The 16247-nt window shown below is 41.2% G+C and overlaps 1 protein-coding gene across 1 annotated transcript in view; it reads left to right on the top strand.

Annotated features, from left to right (window-relative positions):
• LOC104542478 (CUGBP Elav-like family member 2) overlaps window positions 1-16247 on the top strand; it is a gene marked incomplete at its 3' end in the record, with an annotated part of 60076 nt that overhangs the window by 27838 nt on the left and 15991 nt on the right. The window contains exon 6 of the mRNA XM_010186809.1: window positions 10568-10702. Within this exon, the coding sequence (XP_010185111.1) occupies window positions 10568-10702 (135 nt within the window). The remainder of the gene's footprint in view (window positions 1-10567; window positions 10703-16247) is intronic.

Raw genomic sequence — 16247 nt, 5'->3', positions numbered from 1 at the left:
CGGTTCGGTAACAGTTTTATATTTGGCAGTTTTGGAAATGGCTTTGAGCTCAGCGATTGTGTTTAATGTTTTCTTATTTGGTTAGGTCTATGAAATGAAAGAATTGAGGCACCAAGGAAAAATAATATGATAACCATTGCGTTATGTGCACCTTAGAAGTTTTGTGTTGCTTGTTTCTCGCTGTTAGTGTAGATTCAGCTTTTTCTTCAAGAACTGTTGAAACTAAGAATTTTGATCAAGTAATTTCAGGATGGGCTCTCATTCTGGGATGTGATTTATTCTCTGAAAATCGTATGGCCTTAAGACTAGTAGAAAGTCATCTTAAGAAATCATAGTGGCACATCATCGTTAGCTGAGGGATATACCTTCTCGACTACAGATTAGATTGCTAATGCACTCATCTATGGGATAATTTAATGACTGACTGCCTCTCGTGAAGAATATGGGGGTTTTATCTTATATTCATATTATGAAAACAGTTTGAAATTTGCTTCTTTCTTTCCCCAGACGTGTAACTCTTAAACCTCTATGTTTTAAGTACAATTAGTGATACTAAACTTCTCTCCGAGCTGCAGCTGTACATGGAAGGGCCAAAACTAAGTGCTGTTTCATCATTAGGACTGAGGGTTCATGTCCTCTCCTCCAGAATCATGCAGTGCTATGTCATACAGTGCATCTAGTATTAAAGATTTGTATATTATGTTTCGTGAAAAGAACAGAGAATACTCCTGGGTCTGCAGCAAAATCTTGTATTACCTGCTGAAACCATCCTTGAATGTTTCTAAAGGCCCAGAGTTTTGTAACCTAAGCTGTATACGTTCAATGAATCTAATAAGTATTTCAGAATTGTGCATAGTTTATCTATTAATAAAATATTTCAAGGTGAGGAATAAAATCTAGATGCAATTGCACTTACTGGCTGCTAAAGAAGATCCGTCTTTGCACCTTGCAGGTGCTTTGAACTTTGTGTTTAAGTGGTCCAACCTTTCCCTTTGAAGTCAATGGGTGAGCTTACCGCTGAATGCAGACTCTGAAAGTTTGATCAAAAGCCACATGAGCCGTTGAAATTTCGCTCTCATGTACATGTCAGGGCTCTAGCATCTCTTTTGTGCTTAAGTCTCGATGAAGCCACGGCTTGCTAAATTAGGACGTCTAATACAGCCACCTCTTGTCCAAAATTAGGGAGCTTTGGATCTGCAGGTATTTATTTGTACTGCTAAATCTCATGTTGTCTCTGTACTGCGCAGAAGGGACACAGCACACACCCAGCTGCACGTGTGAAGAAATATTTGCCGTGCAGTCCTCAGTGATATTATTTCATAAATCAAAGCAATATTCTTTGCTAGCAGAGCAAAGACACTCATCTTCAGTGTGAAGTTTTAAACTCCCTTTCCCATGCCTCAGTCTGGTTAAAATAGTTTTTATGTGGCAAAAGCAGGGATTCTTTGGTTTTGATGAAAAGAATGGGGAGTTTAGGCATTTCTGGTTGAAGAGAATTGGAGTTTGTTTGTATGTCTGGGAGCTGGGGATCCAATCCAAAGAGAAATAGGGATTTTTGTCAAGAGCTCACTAATGTACAGACATTAAACACACAGAGCACCAGCTCCAGAAGTGAATGCTGTTCTTGCTGTAGCAGCCCAGTCCCTGCTGTATGTTCAGTATTGCCTTTGCCCTATGTTCATAAACCATGCATGAAGCCTAAGCAGATCAGGAAACTGGCTGACCTATAAAACTTGTGAAATATTGACTTCTGAGAGACAAAAAGTAGCAGTTTGCCATTTAGCCTTCCAAGCTTTGAGGTTCCACACTTGGTTCCCCAGTTTCAGTTTTCTCATTTTTATTGAAAAATGAGATCTTCATTAAATTGCTTTAATTCTAGAGCCAAGCTGAAGAAAACAATGTAATATGTTGACACTAATAAAAAAATTGGGAGAGCTGGCAATTCTGCCTTTGGTATTAGAGTGATGCCCTGGTCTTCATTACAGGAGCTAACTCTACCTTTCCAAGCTCTACTCTGCTGTCCTTTGTAAAACATACAGTACACACCATCATCGGGTTTGTATTTCACAGTGAGCACTTCCTCACTTTTCCTCCCCTCCTCTGATACCTGCTAATGCTCATTTAAAGGCAATATTTCCTCACATGCCTTTCAAGCCTCGGCGTCTCGCCTGCACTTTGTCTTCGGGGAAGGCTAATAATGTAGATGAATTACATTATGCGATTTGATTGTCTTACTTTAAAAAGACAATGCGAGCTACATTAGGCAGTAGCAACCTTTCAAGCAAAAAAGATTTCTCTTTCAAATATGTACAAATTGCATGGAAGGCTTAGTTCAAAGGAGATTGATGTCGCTCATACATTTGCATTGAATTTGGCTGGCACTGGATCGAGTCCTAAAAGCCGCAGTTATTTAAGCCAACCTGCCTGATCAAGAGGAACCTGGAAAGTACTATACAGGCAGTCTAAACAGGGTGGGCTTATATTACCTACGGTGATTGCAGTAAATGGAAATGTTCAAAAGTATACGATCTATGAAGATTTTCTATTGCCCATTAATGTAAGATGTTTTGGCAGGAGTAAATATTCACTCATACAGAAGTGTTTTTGTATGTGTGACCATTCAGAACATATAAATATGTACAGTACTCATAAAAGACACAAAGGGACTCTCTTCATTTCATTGAACAGTCTATTTTGCTTTCTGAAGTCATGCAAGAGAAGAAAGCATGCTTTTGGCTTTTCTTGCTTTGGCATTCAGATCCCTAAACCCCCTACAGCTGGGACTTTTTATATTTTTCCAATGTATGGGTTTTTTTGCAGTCCTTTCTAAACCCTCTCACAGTTTGGTTGCATTTTGGGTTGAACTTCTGGCCCTTTCTGAGCCCTGTTCAATCCATTTCACCCTTCTTCTGTTACTCCAGCCAGATTTCCTCCTGTTGCAGAATCTGTAGGAGCAGATGGGTGAGAGAAACTCTGCGAGGTTCTGCTTTCTGAATATTTTCCTCTAGTTGTTGGATTGGCTCAGTGGATCTGGAGGGACCGGTTGGAAGCCAGGACCATCTGCACAAAAGCTCTTTACTTTTGCATTGGCCCAAGGATCCTTTCTATGCTCTGACTCTCTGGTGGCTTCATTCCAGCAGAACCATACTGAAGGAGGCCCTCTCCTGCTATGACCGCTTTAAGGATATCATATTAAAAGTAAAGGTCGCTGAGAAACTGTTTCCAGCTCAAGGGAGATTGGCTGTTTCTTAAAGATAAGTGCCAGTTTTGGAAATGTTGACCTCAGGGACTAAAACCACTGAGCTTTTGCAACAGTAATTCCATTGAAAGTCCTACTTAATTTAACCCACACAATTAACCCAAAATACTCCATTTAGCATTTTTTTGGAGAGGGAGAGTTTGAGGCAAGTGAGGCTGCTCTCAATCCGCATTGCTCCTGCTCACAGGAAAAAGAGAGGCACCTTGAGATGAAAACCAACGCTCAGCAGTTTACGAGACGTGCTCATTCAGGTGGTAAAAGGGGACAATGTGGGAGTCGGGCTGAGACTGGGCACAAGATCTGTAGCTCAGCTGGGCTTTCCATAAACGACAAAAGGAAGGAGAGGGGCTTTCTATTGCCTTGGTTCCTCTGTGCGTGCAAATCATCCCAATGAACCCCAGCAGTCTGCAAATCAGGCATCTGGTCAATGAAGAGGGAGCCACTCACAGGCTGCAATTCATCCCACCAAGGGCTGGGGTTAGTTTGTCTATTTTAGTGTGAGATGAATCATCCACACTCTCTCTTGCCTTTGACTACACCAAGACCCTGGGCGAGTAGCGTTTATTTGGATAAAGTTAGTTCAGATGGATCCTTCCCACTAGGCCTGGGGAATTTTCAATTGAGAAAAGCACGTTTCTTGCCAGGATGTGTTCGGAGCATGCATAACTTGAAAATGTGCTGAGATCTAACTTTCAGTCAGATTTAAGCATGTAGTCTTAAAAAACCAGGGCAGAATCAAGTGTGGACTTAAAAGTTGTTTTAAAGGCTTTGCTAAATCAGACACTAAATGGTCAGAGTACCATAAGCACTGTTCAGATAAGCAGCTTTTCGAAAGGTAGGTGTGGAGTATATATGGTTTGACTGAGGTAGGGCTCAGGTCTCCTGTCTATTTTAATTCTTAGCATATTGCTGGAATAATGACACACTTCTTCAGACGCAGGCGGGGAAGCCTTTACCTCCATTTTTAACATTGGAATGGCTGACATCAGTGTTAGCAAATAGTTGCTTTTTAGCCTGGAGAGGATAAATTTTACCTTAATTCACGATTTATAAGGTGCGGGATTTAATGCAGAAAGAATAAATCTTAATAATTAGGAAGGATAGAATTTCCACAGAAAAGGAAGTCAAGTTAGCAGGAACTGCTTATGAGCTGTGCAGATTTGGCTCTGATAATCACCACTGGCTTTGAAATTCTCCATGCATACATTGTCACTAAAACGTAGCCCGCTCCTTCCTTTATTAGGAATTTGTTCAGCAAGCGAATCTCAACTATTTTCTAATACGATTTTATTACGGTTTTGGAAACCCAAGAGCTGATGAGGCCTAAGAAGTCTTCAGGAACGGCTCATGCCTCTGTTGCCTCTTGTACAAACACCCAGTAATTCCAAATTTACGGTTATCACAGGAGAGGAGCTGCGGTGACTGAAACGAGGCAAATTGCTTCATTGTATGAAAGTTTGCGTCGGAGGCAGCACAAGAAGTTGTAAAATGTAAATCTCGTGCTCTCAAATTTCCCCGTGTTTTCACAGAACTGCATCTGTGACTGTGCAGCACTACAAAAATTTCCTGCGAATGTGCTAATAGGCCTTATGAGAATGTTCTATCACCATCCATCTGTCACTTTTTAACAGGCCTGATTGGCAAGCACTTGTAACAACTGACATCTGTTCTCGCTTATTGATATGTAGATTTATGGTAATTGCTGTGAACAATAAGACACAAAATTACCTAAGGTGAACATTAAATTAAATTTTCATGCCCCTATCCTTATAAATAATTTTTAAAAAAAATCTTAAGTTTCAAGCAAGGCATACTGTGCATCTGTTTTGTACATAATTTAATTGTTTTTTAATCTGCCAAATAACAAAATGAAAGTTGAATTTCCTTGCAATCTTGAATATTTGCCAAGCTGATAGCACGTTGGTAAATACATGTTATTAAAAACGGAATCAAACTGTATTGTGATTCATGGGGTTTTTAATCATTTCCCTTTAATTCCCAACATCGTCTCCATCATGAAGATCAAGAGTTATTCCTTACCCAGAAGTTTTTTTTTTCCCCCTACAGGGGGATTTTCATTTTTCATGTGCAGCTCTGCCGATGAGGCTGTTCTTCAGCGTTAAGCAATTTGCATTTCTTCAGAGAGAGGTGCATTTGCTGAGTGAGCAGCACTTTCAAATAAAAACGGTCTCTCTGCTCATTTGCGGTCCAGCTCTGTTGCGGGATTTGGGGCTGTTTTGAAAAAGCCATAGGATGTGAAATGTGTGAAGACAGGGTGTGAAAGGAGAGAGAATGAGAGCGCAGATTAGTCCCGCAGAACTATACCTTGGCTGAAGTTCAATTGAACCGAAAATCCCCATTTGAAGGCAAAGTACTTTTTGGGTCTGGGACTTGAGAGCATTTGGTTTCCCTCCTCCATGTTTGTCCTGGCAAGCGGGATGTTGACGCACTTGACATGTTGATGGGAGAAACCAATAAAGAGGGAGCAGAGATGGTAAAATGCCTGGGGAATGTGAAACAGCAATTACAGGACTTAGGTTTTATATGTTTGAGCAGACAGGGGATCCTAAAAAGGATGAATATTAAGCGATAAACCTGTTGACACAAGGAGCTCTAGACCTTGCTGGATGATAGTGTGTGCCATGAGCCTTTGGTGACAGTGACGTTCAGGTGCTTAATTCAACGGGGCTCTTTGCTGTCCTTCTCTTAATTGCAAGCAGTCTTTTTTCCCTGGAGGCACTGAAGCTAACACCCTATAACATCTGCAGCGCTGGTTTGTGGCCAGTGTCTTTTAGTCACCTCTACAGTAACACAGACTGGGTGGGGAGACGACTTCGTCACTGCCTAGCTCTTGTTTCCTAGTCGGTTTTTTTTTGGCATTGAAACTCTTTCGTCAAGTTGATGGGTTCCTCTTGTGCTTCCACAGAAAATGTCCCACTATTAAAATAAAGTTTCTGTGGGATGAGGCAGTGCTGGTGTTTTGCATCCTCAACCATGGTCTGCAAGCCCAGAGAGCAGTTGTTTGTGCTGCTGCCTTGTCTTGCCTGCTGTACATTTCCTGGAGCGCTGCGCAGTACACGTGTGCTGCCTTCCAGCTTCACAGCCCGCTATGGTTATACCTTTCTGCAGCTTCACATGCACGGGCAAAGCCGAACTCATAAAATAATAGAAAAAACAGTATCAAGTTGCGTCAAAATCCTCTAAACTGAGGTTTGGAGAAAAGTCCATACGTTTTCCAGAAGCATTTCATCTGAGTGAAGCTATTTTGCATTCCTGATACCATTGATGACTCCTCTGATACCGTTCTGTATTTCTTCAGTATTATTTCATAGAATCACAGAATGGTTTGGGTTGGAAGGGACCTTAAAGCTCATCCAGTCCAACCCCTGCCATGGGCAGGGTCACCTCCCACCAGCCCAGGTTGCTCAAAGCCCCGTCCAACCTGGCCTTGAACACTGCCAGGGAGGGGGCATCCACAGCTTCCCTGGGCAACCTGGGCCAGTGTCTCACCACCCTCACAGTGAAGAACTTCTTCCTAATGTCTAATCTAAATCTACCCTCTTCCAGTTTAAAACCATCCTCCCTTGTTCTATTGCCACTGCCCTTTTAAACAGTCCCTCTGCAGCTTTCCTGTAGGACCCCTTCAGGAACTGGAAGGCTGCAATAAGGTCTCGCTGGAGCCTTCTCATCTCCAGGCTGAACAACCCCAGCTCTCCCAGCCTGTCTTCATAGCAGAGGTGCTCCAGCCCCTGAGCATCTTCGTGGCCTCCTCTGGACCCGCTCCAACAGCTCCGTGTCTTTCTTATGCTGGGGGCCCCAGATCTGGATGCAGCACTGCAGGTGGGGTCTCACCAGAGCAGAGTAGATCCAACCATGTGTGCTGTTTAATAGTCCAAAGTGGAAACCTCCCCACAGAAGAAATATAAGCTGATTATGACTGATCCTGCTGATGAATAACAAACCAGTGAGTGATAGAAAACCATGCTGCCATGGTGGAGAGCAACTCACTGCTTTCCCAAATCTCTGTTACAAAATGGCACAAAATATGGCCTTGGTGAAAGCCAGCAATGTTTGCTGGACGTTCTTTGCTGAATTTCTTGTATTTCTTATGAAAGAGGAAGGATTGAGGACTGAAGATCAATCCAGGATGAAAACGGTCTCCATGTCTCATATCTCTCTCTGTTTGTGAAGAGCTGGACCTCAGCTTAAGTCTTCTCCATCCCTAAAATCTTGTTTGAGGTAATCTGCAGAATCTTACTATCAAAGAAAGAGGATTTTTTAATGAAAAAAATTATACCCAAGGCAAGCAAGTAGGTCAACTAAGTAATTAAAGAAATGAATTAAAACGATGCTTGCATATCTGAATTTCTAAATGAATTGTCCTTTTTGACTGAAAAGTTCTCAAGTTTAACCAGAGATGGGATTTGAAAACTGTTATTAATTTCCTTCCCACCTCTGGTTTCAGTAATTTATTGGTTAATATGATGCTTCCAAAACTTAGTTTTAGACTGATAGTAAAAATAAAAGTTTTTTAGAATGTTCAGTCAAGTTTTCCTGCTTTAGAAGATGACTTTATTCATTATTTTGAGCTATTTTAAGCAGTTTTATTCTATTCATTTGGGTATCAAATATCTAATTCTTTAGTATTTATTAAATGTCTGTGTAATTAAGGTACAGTTTTGCCATTTCAGAGTTGTCTTTGTATTTTAAGCACTTTAGCTTTGTGAGAGCTGGTTTAGAAGACTGACCAAATTGCAACAATGACCTGTGATCAATTTGTTCAGTAGTTACACCTCATTTTCTAGGTTAATAACGCCTTCTGACTAGGATAGCTTTATTATGCCTTGCAAGATAGTTTGGGTTGGTAGGGCTTGAGAAAAGCTTTATTTTTAAGGTGGTTATTAGTCTCCAAAACAAACCTGTAAGAACTTTTTTGGACACATAATTCTTCTAAATGTGTTGTGCATATTTCAGACTACAAAGTGGTGAAGCTTAACTAAAATCCTACTCCTAACATTGTCATTATGTCTTATTTTTCAAAAGCACCGACATTTGAGCTGAATTTGGGCATTGACTGAGGTACAGAAGTTGGAACCTCAGCCAAGCCAGGTGCTCACATGAGACCTGACCTCCCTGCTGGAACATGCTGTATTTAAATTGGGGGGTTTATTCACAAATAGGTGCTTATATCAAGGTTCACCTCACAGTTCCTAATGTCAGTACAGTAAGAATACCTCTTTAGGGGGCTCATTGATTGTTCCAACCTCAGTCACCAACATACGCATTGGAAAGTAATGTCACTCTCCATTATTGCGGGAGTTCTCAATTCCTAGAAAATACCTCTCCTTCATTGCATTTTTTTCCCTCAAACATACTTACAAAGTATTATGTTTACCCTCTTTTTTTTTTTCATCTTTTCCAAGTTGTTATTAAATTGCCCTGGTTTGAAAACAAAGTGTGCAGGGAGATCTAATATATGAGTTACACAAACTAACATTCAGACAAAAATGAACAAATGTACAGACATACAAGCTCTTCGCTGGGTGTTCCCAGGTATTACTCTTTCTACCCTTTAACTTTTTGTGTGTGCTTATATTATCAGGGCCACAAGAATATAACAAAACTCATAGTATTTTGGTTTTAGACACTTTGTCAACTCTATTTGTTGACAAGGTCGCAATCACGATGAGAAAAACTTATCTACGCAGTTGCAGATAAGCAGGCACTTCTTTATTTGCAGCGCTGGGGAACACAGAGGGTAGCCCCTCAAAGGTGTGTTCCAACGCCCATACAATTTCACAGACTATTTATACATTTTCTAACAATAGCAGAATCATATGAGCATGCATAAGATGACCACCTTTTACTACTCCCCTTACCCTGATTGGTTCCCCGTTATCACCCCACATAAGACATTGAACTACCCCCATATGATTTTTGACATAGAGAGAAAAGAAAAGTTATGGCCCATTCTTCGTATACCCGTCTTAAGCACCTGTATACACATATCCCACCATGGCCTATTCTTCTTATACCCGTCCTGAACACCTGTATACACATATCCCTCCGTGGTCCATTATTCTCACTTTGTAGAGGTCAAAGTGATCTTTTAGCTCTAGTGCTAAGACAAAGGCCTACTTTAGCCAGCTAAAATTTCTTATGCCTTTAACATATTGAGGGCTCAAGCAACATCCACAGATCTCCCTCAGGTGTCCAAACCGAAAAGGATCATCTCTCACTGCCATCCAAACAATCTCTCTCACACCTGTATGTAGACACCCAGTCTGAACATCGCTCCTGTGGACAGCTGGATCTCATTCAGAGGATCCTGAGAAGGATCCAGTCTGGTTAATGCTAGCACCTACCTTGTATCTGCATTTTAGTCTCTTACTGAAGCAGTTAGCCTTACAGTAAGTGCCTAAGTACTTTGTCCAGTCCAAGGTAAAGGGAGGTACTTTTGAAGGCCTCTGGAGAGACAAACTTCTGTCTCTGATTTAAGTCAAATGAATGCCATTTGCAGTTCCTCAATCATCTTATTTTTCCATTTCACATAATTCTTTTTATTATTTGTCCTTTTTTTACTCGCCGTCTACATTAAAGCCTTTGCTATTTAAATGCATCCATTTCTTGAAGGTCCTCATTGAAATGCAGGTATATCTCTCCCACATCTTCTAAAATAATGAAGTGGCAGGTGACTGAGTAGACTTGATAACATAATCCGGAGCTTATGGCCTGAAAGTGCCTACCTCAGTGATGGTGCTGTGATCAGACTGATACTAATTTGATGTTCTTAGTTCGTATGTGTTTTTAGAAATGAACCATCAAAAGGAAAATCAGCGCAATTACTGGCTACTGCACAGTGTAACCTTAGTGGATACATTCAGAGGAGACACGGGAAACAAATTTTATTCATCCCAATTATATGACCCTGTCCTGAATGTGTTTTAAACGTTAGTTATCTTCTTTACACCCCCTGTTGTGTCAGGAAATAGTATTGCGCCTGGGCTTCACGCAGAGTTTAAATGACTTTTAATTCTACACTTCCCTTATAGAAGAGGCACAAACCAGGTTTAATTTTCGTGAACTATAGGTTGGTGCTTTTGCTGTATTCTCTGTACTCCAAGATAGAGGGGTGAGAGATGCTATTTGGGGACTGTAAGAGGTGGTTCCCAGTTTATTGATGTCTTGGGAGTGAAATGGAGAATTTAATCTCCTAGCAAGGTACATCCCAAGCTCCATGTACATTGAAAATAGCTTAGTTTTTTTATGGTTACACACTTTAATTAACCCTTTTTCTTCTCCACGCAGGCATGAACGCTTTACAGTTACAGAATTTGGCAACTTTAGCAGCCGCAGCAGCCGCCGCCCAAACCTCAGCTACCACCACCAATGCAAATCCTCTCTCCACAACGACTGGTGCTCTGGGAGCCCTCACGAGTCCTGGTAAGAGCAGAGCCCTTGCTTTCAAATGAGAATAAATGGGAAAATTATAGTTAAAACAGTGATTCCAGCTTGTGTCTAAGTTCTGTGCTCATATAAATTCTGAAGACCCTTTCAGTAGCCAAATACAGTTTTGAGCAAATAACGGGTTTTTCAAGTGGTCCAATGTGGGCATGTTCGCCTTTCCAGACTCATTTCAGGGGCCATTAAAGGCTAATGGACCCATCTTAGAAAACTATACACGAAAATTGCAATTGCATGGAGAAAACTTAAGCTAAATTATACTTTTCAGAAAGAATTCAGAACATGAGTCAAAACTTCAAATCTTGCAGAAAGATCAACCGAGGTGGTTCTTTTTTAATCCCCGAGAGACTGATCTTTGATTCCCAGTACATCAAGCACATATTGCCTTCACTCATCATGAATTTTTGTGAAGTCCTCTCTTTTTTACCTTCTCTTTTTCTTGCTGTAGCCTCAGTTGATCTTTCTTCTGGTCTTAACTGAAAATACAGTTACAGAAGTAATATCAGATGCACAAAGAATACACAGCCAGAATCTGACTGAGCAGAAGGCAGATTTATGGGGAAATAAGGGGCAGGATAAGTTGTGATGGTGCCTCCATGACCACCATGTAGACTCTCAGCCATTCACAGCCCATGTCTGCAAAATGCTAGAGAGATCAGGGCAAATCCAGCATTCAGTAACACTTCAGCATCTCCTGAATCCACGGAGAGAAATGTTGGTTCAGTGTAGTTACTCTGGATTTACAGTGATGGAGCCAAGTCAAGAATCTGGCCACTTATCTTTACATAAAGACTGCAGGGTGTAATTATTTGCATCATGAAGTGTGTTTATTGCAGTTCTAGAAAACATTTGTATTATTTTAGACACCACTAAAGAACATTTGTGTTTAATCTTGTTTAAGTGTGTATTTATTTCCCATGCAAAAGTAATTCATGGCAGACGGTTTGAGCTCATCAGTAAGGAAAACAGTCTTCACTGCACAATAGAGCTGGGACTGAGCGTGGTGCTGGGTGTTAAAGCTGGCCAACGCTTCCTGTTATATTATGGTTTTATTGTTTGTTTGGGGGAGAGGTTAAATGGAAGGCAGCTTGGCTAAATACAAAGTTTGTACAGCATTTTCCTGTTTCTGGTGTGAGTCTCATCTCGACCTAAAAATACTATTCATTCCCAGCAGCTCTGAGAAGCAGGTTGGGTGAAAATCATTTTGGTTTGCTGATATGTTTTTTTAAAGCTGAGCATTCTCTTCCCTCCATCCTAGAGCTGGGACTTAACGCTTTGCGAAAGGCTCACGTCAGTGGCAGTGCTTCTGTGCTGCCCCTGTCTAAATGTCACTCATTTATAGCAGTGGAAATGTTGCATTTCACACTTGCTCTGTAATATCTCTGCTGTTAAATGTCTGAGCAGCCTGGTCTCCCAAAGCGTGCTCAGCATTTCTCCAGCTGTCCTCGCAGGACTTCTTGGGACAGCCCAAAGTTCTGGAACGCAATGCAGAGGAGCTACAAATGAACTTTCCTTGTCATTGATGCTCTGCAGGGCAGTGGCACCAGGACCTCAGGCAGCAGCGTGTTTCTGTCTTGCTCTTTCTCTTGCCATGTTAGCACAGGACTCAGAGTCATCTTAAAGTCCACAATTTTCTCTCTCCTGCTTCAACACCATCTTCTTACCCAGCCTTGGCTGACTTGCTGTTCCCTCTTTTTACCTGGTCTGGAGGCTCCTTAAGCACCCCAAAGGTGCTTTCAACTGGTACCCAAGTCTGCAGAGGCACGTGGTTAGGAAGGTGCTTCAGCTGGGCTGAGCAGATACTTCTTTGGGATAATGAGAGCTTAGTATTCCTTAGGGTGGTGTTATAGAGCAGATATCAAGGTTCTTTTAGAGAGATTAATGATATTGGCTAACACATTGAAGATGTGTTATTCTCAAAAAATTCTGGACATTAAGCCTTTGAAATAGTGTGTTCACACAAAGACAATTGCTTCTGAAAGTCTTGTAGATAGTAGCTGTACACAAGTGTTTTGGATGTTAGACAGCTTGGTGGGTCAAAGAGAAAGTCTGTATCTAATATCCATTGTCCTGTTTATGTTGCACAACCAACCTAAAATCTTGCCTTGCTGAAATGTCCTTCAGTTTAACCTTTCTTATCCGGTTCCACATTCTCCACCCTATTAAATATTTTGTAAACCTGAATAATATCTTCAGTGATTCTTCTCTGCTCTGTGGATAATGAATTTAGGTCGATAAAGCTTTTCATAGTAGCTCAAAGTATTTCCATTAAAACTTGAAATATGTTGGCAGAAAACATTTAAATCTGCCTTTCAATGTGTGGATATTTGAAGGCCTTGAGGGTATTTTTTTGGTCTAGTTTTCTTTTAATAGAATGCTTCAGTTTGTTGTGTTGCATAAGTGTAAACTATTTTGTCTGATTTCTGTGCACTAAGCCCAGGAAGAAATGTTTGTCTCTCTCCAGATAATGCATTGAATTAATATTTCTCAGTTCAGAAAACTGTCCAAATTTAGGAGAGTGCAAAGGTTCATGTTTAAATTTAATCCTTTTCTTGGTGCTGTTAAAGCCAAAATACTGCACGAAACAGGAGTTGGCATGAGCATGTACTTCAATATGCCTTAAACCACAGCAACCATATAAATCATCTCCATGTTTCTACCCATATATAACTATATCTCTCCTGAAGATCTCTTCTGAATCAATCTTTGACCAAGAGCTCTCGTTCTGTACTTTATAGCCGTGTGTCATATGAGCCCCAAAAGTTGGTTACTTCAGTTGAAATTCATCTTACTGCTTTATTTTAAATAGATAAGATTTAGCAACCTTCAGCGCATCAAACTATCACAGAGGGGTGGCAGTGAGATCGACTTGGATTGGCAAAGCAGAAAAACAGGTCAGGAAGTAAGGAACCAACAGAGCATCTGATATTTGAGGATGTCAAGTTTTGCTGCTGGCATCTAATGACAGTATATTCAAAACCAAGAGAAAAACATTCAGCATCTAGGAGTGACTGATCAGTCTGTATGAATCCTTCTTCAAGGTTCACGCCATCACGTATTTCCAAACAAATTAACCTCCAATGATCTTTCTCTGCTACGTTCTTACTAAGTAGCTTTGACCGCAAGAGTAAGGACACTCATTCTCCTCCATGTGCTAAATACTTTCTCTTCAGCTTGAAACAGTATTCATTCAGAAAGAACAGAGACAATGCAATCCCCTAAACTATTAATTTTTTTCTAATTGTAAATTTATAATTTCAATTTTGCATACCCATGGAAGTCTCTCCCTACAGCATTGTTAGAAATGATTTTTTAAAAGCCTTTGCTTAAAAAAAACATGAAAGATTAAGCTTTCATTTTAGTAAAAATCCCCTCAGGCAATAAATAGGTTCTTTTGTCTCTTGGCCCTGGAAAAAAAATTAAAATGGTTTAAATTGCCCATGGTTAAAGTAACTGTTTCTTGCAATTATCAGATGGTAGTGAATAAAAATGAAAATGAATTCATAAAAGAATAAAAACCAGGTAAATGCATATTATGTCTTTCATGAGTTTCTCATGGGTCTTTTGAAAACTCATTTAATCATCTTTCTTGTCTTCTATTTTGATATGATAATTGTTTCCTTTATTTACTTTAATCACCTCTATTTAGTTAATTAATTCTTCGCTTTCTTTTCGTTTCACTTGCTTAGAATATTTTCCTGTTTTAAAGGCAGGTACCTGTAGTATTTCATAGCACAAGGATTTGGGCTGCGGTCGCATTTACCAGAGTTCACGTTGTCTGAGCCACTTTGTCTCAGCTCCCTTTTGGTTGGGCCCTGGAAGTTTGCACTTCCCATTAACTGGGAAGGGATTTTGGAGGGACTGCCTCAGGTGTAGGTATTGACATTGTGAATTCCTCATTTTAGGCAGGGTGAATGTCAGCTGAGTGTCAGGAACTTTGGCCCCTCCTCCAGAGACTGTCGTTCAGAGTCACAGAATACTGGACCTCGAAAGATCATCCAGTCCAACCCCTGCCAGAGCAGCATCACCCAGACCAGGTCACACAGGAACGCGTCCAGGCGGGTTTTGAATGTCTCCAGAGAAGGAGACTCCACAACCTCTCTGGGCAGCCTGGTCCAGGGCTCTGTAACTCTCACAGTAAAAAAGTTTTTCCTTATGTTCAGGTTGAACCTCCTATGCTCCAGCTTGCTCCCATTGCCCCTTGTCCTGTCATTGGACATGAGAGAGAAGAGCCTGGCTCCTTCCTCCTGACACTCGCCCTTTACAAATTTATGAACACTAATGAGGTCACCCCTCAGTCTCCTCTTCTCCAAGATAAAGAGACCCAGCTCCCTCCGCTGCTCCTCATAAGGGAGGTGCTCCACTCCCTCAGTCATCTTTGTGGCTCTGCGCTGGACTCTTTCAAGCAACTCCCTGTCCTTCTTGAACTGAGGGGCCTAGAATTGAACGCAATATTCCAGATGCAGTCTCACCAGGGCAGAGTAGAGGGGAAGGAGAACCTCTCTCGACCTACTCACCACAGCCCTTCTGATACACCCCATGATGCCATTGGCCTTCTTGTCCCTGAGAGCGCATTGCTGGCTCATGGTCATCCTGCTGTCTGCCAGGACCCCCAGGTCCCTTTCCCCTGTGCTACTTCCCAACAGGTCAGTAACACCTCCTTGACATGTCCTGCAAATGGATCAACTGGTAAAGAGCTCACAGGGAGGCTGCTCTTCCAGAGCCTGCAGAGATTTATGGTTAATTCAGTGGGTGGTGGGAAGGCCTGGAGGTGGCTGTGAAGGAGGGACATACAAGCTCAGGATCAGAGTATTTGTCTCTAACACTGTCTGGCATAATTTGACTCAGTTAACCTGCTACCCTAATTTTACCAAGGACAGTAATGTTCATTCTGACTGTCCTGGGTGGCACAAGGTTGATATGGCACTGTAAAACATTTCCTGGTATCAGGAGCTATGAAGCTCATGATGTTTTAGGAAACTGATGTTAAGCAACAGCAGAAAAAGATTTTCCACTCACAGGAAGAATATGGAAGTTGGGTTCAGATGTCAGCTTACTTTGTGATCTTGCCCTTCTCCGACACTGCACAGATTTTTATTGTTTAAGGCCATAATATGAGAGTCACAGAATCACGTAGTTTGGTGGATATTTCCCAAGGTCTCTACTCCAGGCTTCTGCTCACAGCAGCACCACTCAGAGCAGGCTGGTAAAAGCCGTGTCCAGTCAAGGTTGCAATATCTCCAAGGACAGAGATTCCACAACCGCTGTCAGCTCATTTCAATTTTGTTTCTTAAAATTCATGCATAAATGTTTTTTTTCAGTAGCCAGTAGGAAAGCCCTTCTATGTGCAAATGAAGAGTCGAAACATCTAATTATACATCCAAATTTATCTGCATAAACATACACAATATAACTTCTGAGCTCTGGGGGGGATAGAATTGCTAAACCAGAAGCTAATTCAGTTTCAGACATAGGAGCCTTGATTTTCCGTGACATTTTCATGATTATTTGATTCTATAAACTA

The sequence above is a fragment of the Mesitornis unicolor genome, unplaced genomic scaffold, assembly GCF_000695765.1.
Source record: "Mesitornis unicolor isolate BGI_N332 unplaced genomic scaffold, ASM69576v1 scaffold8286, whole genome shotgun sequence".
Lineage (NCBI taxonomy): Eukaryota > Metazoa > Chordata > Aves > Mesitornithiformes > Mesitornithidae > Mesitornis > Mesitornis unicolor.
This window is presented reverse-complemented; position numbering and strand designations above follow the sequence as displayed.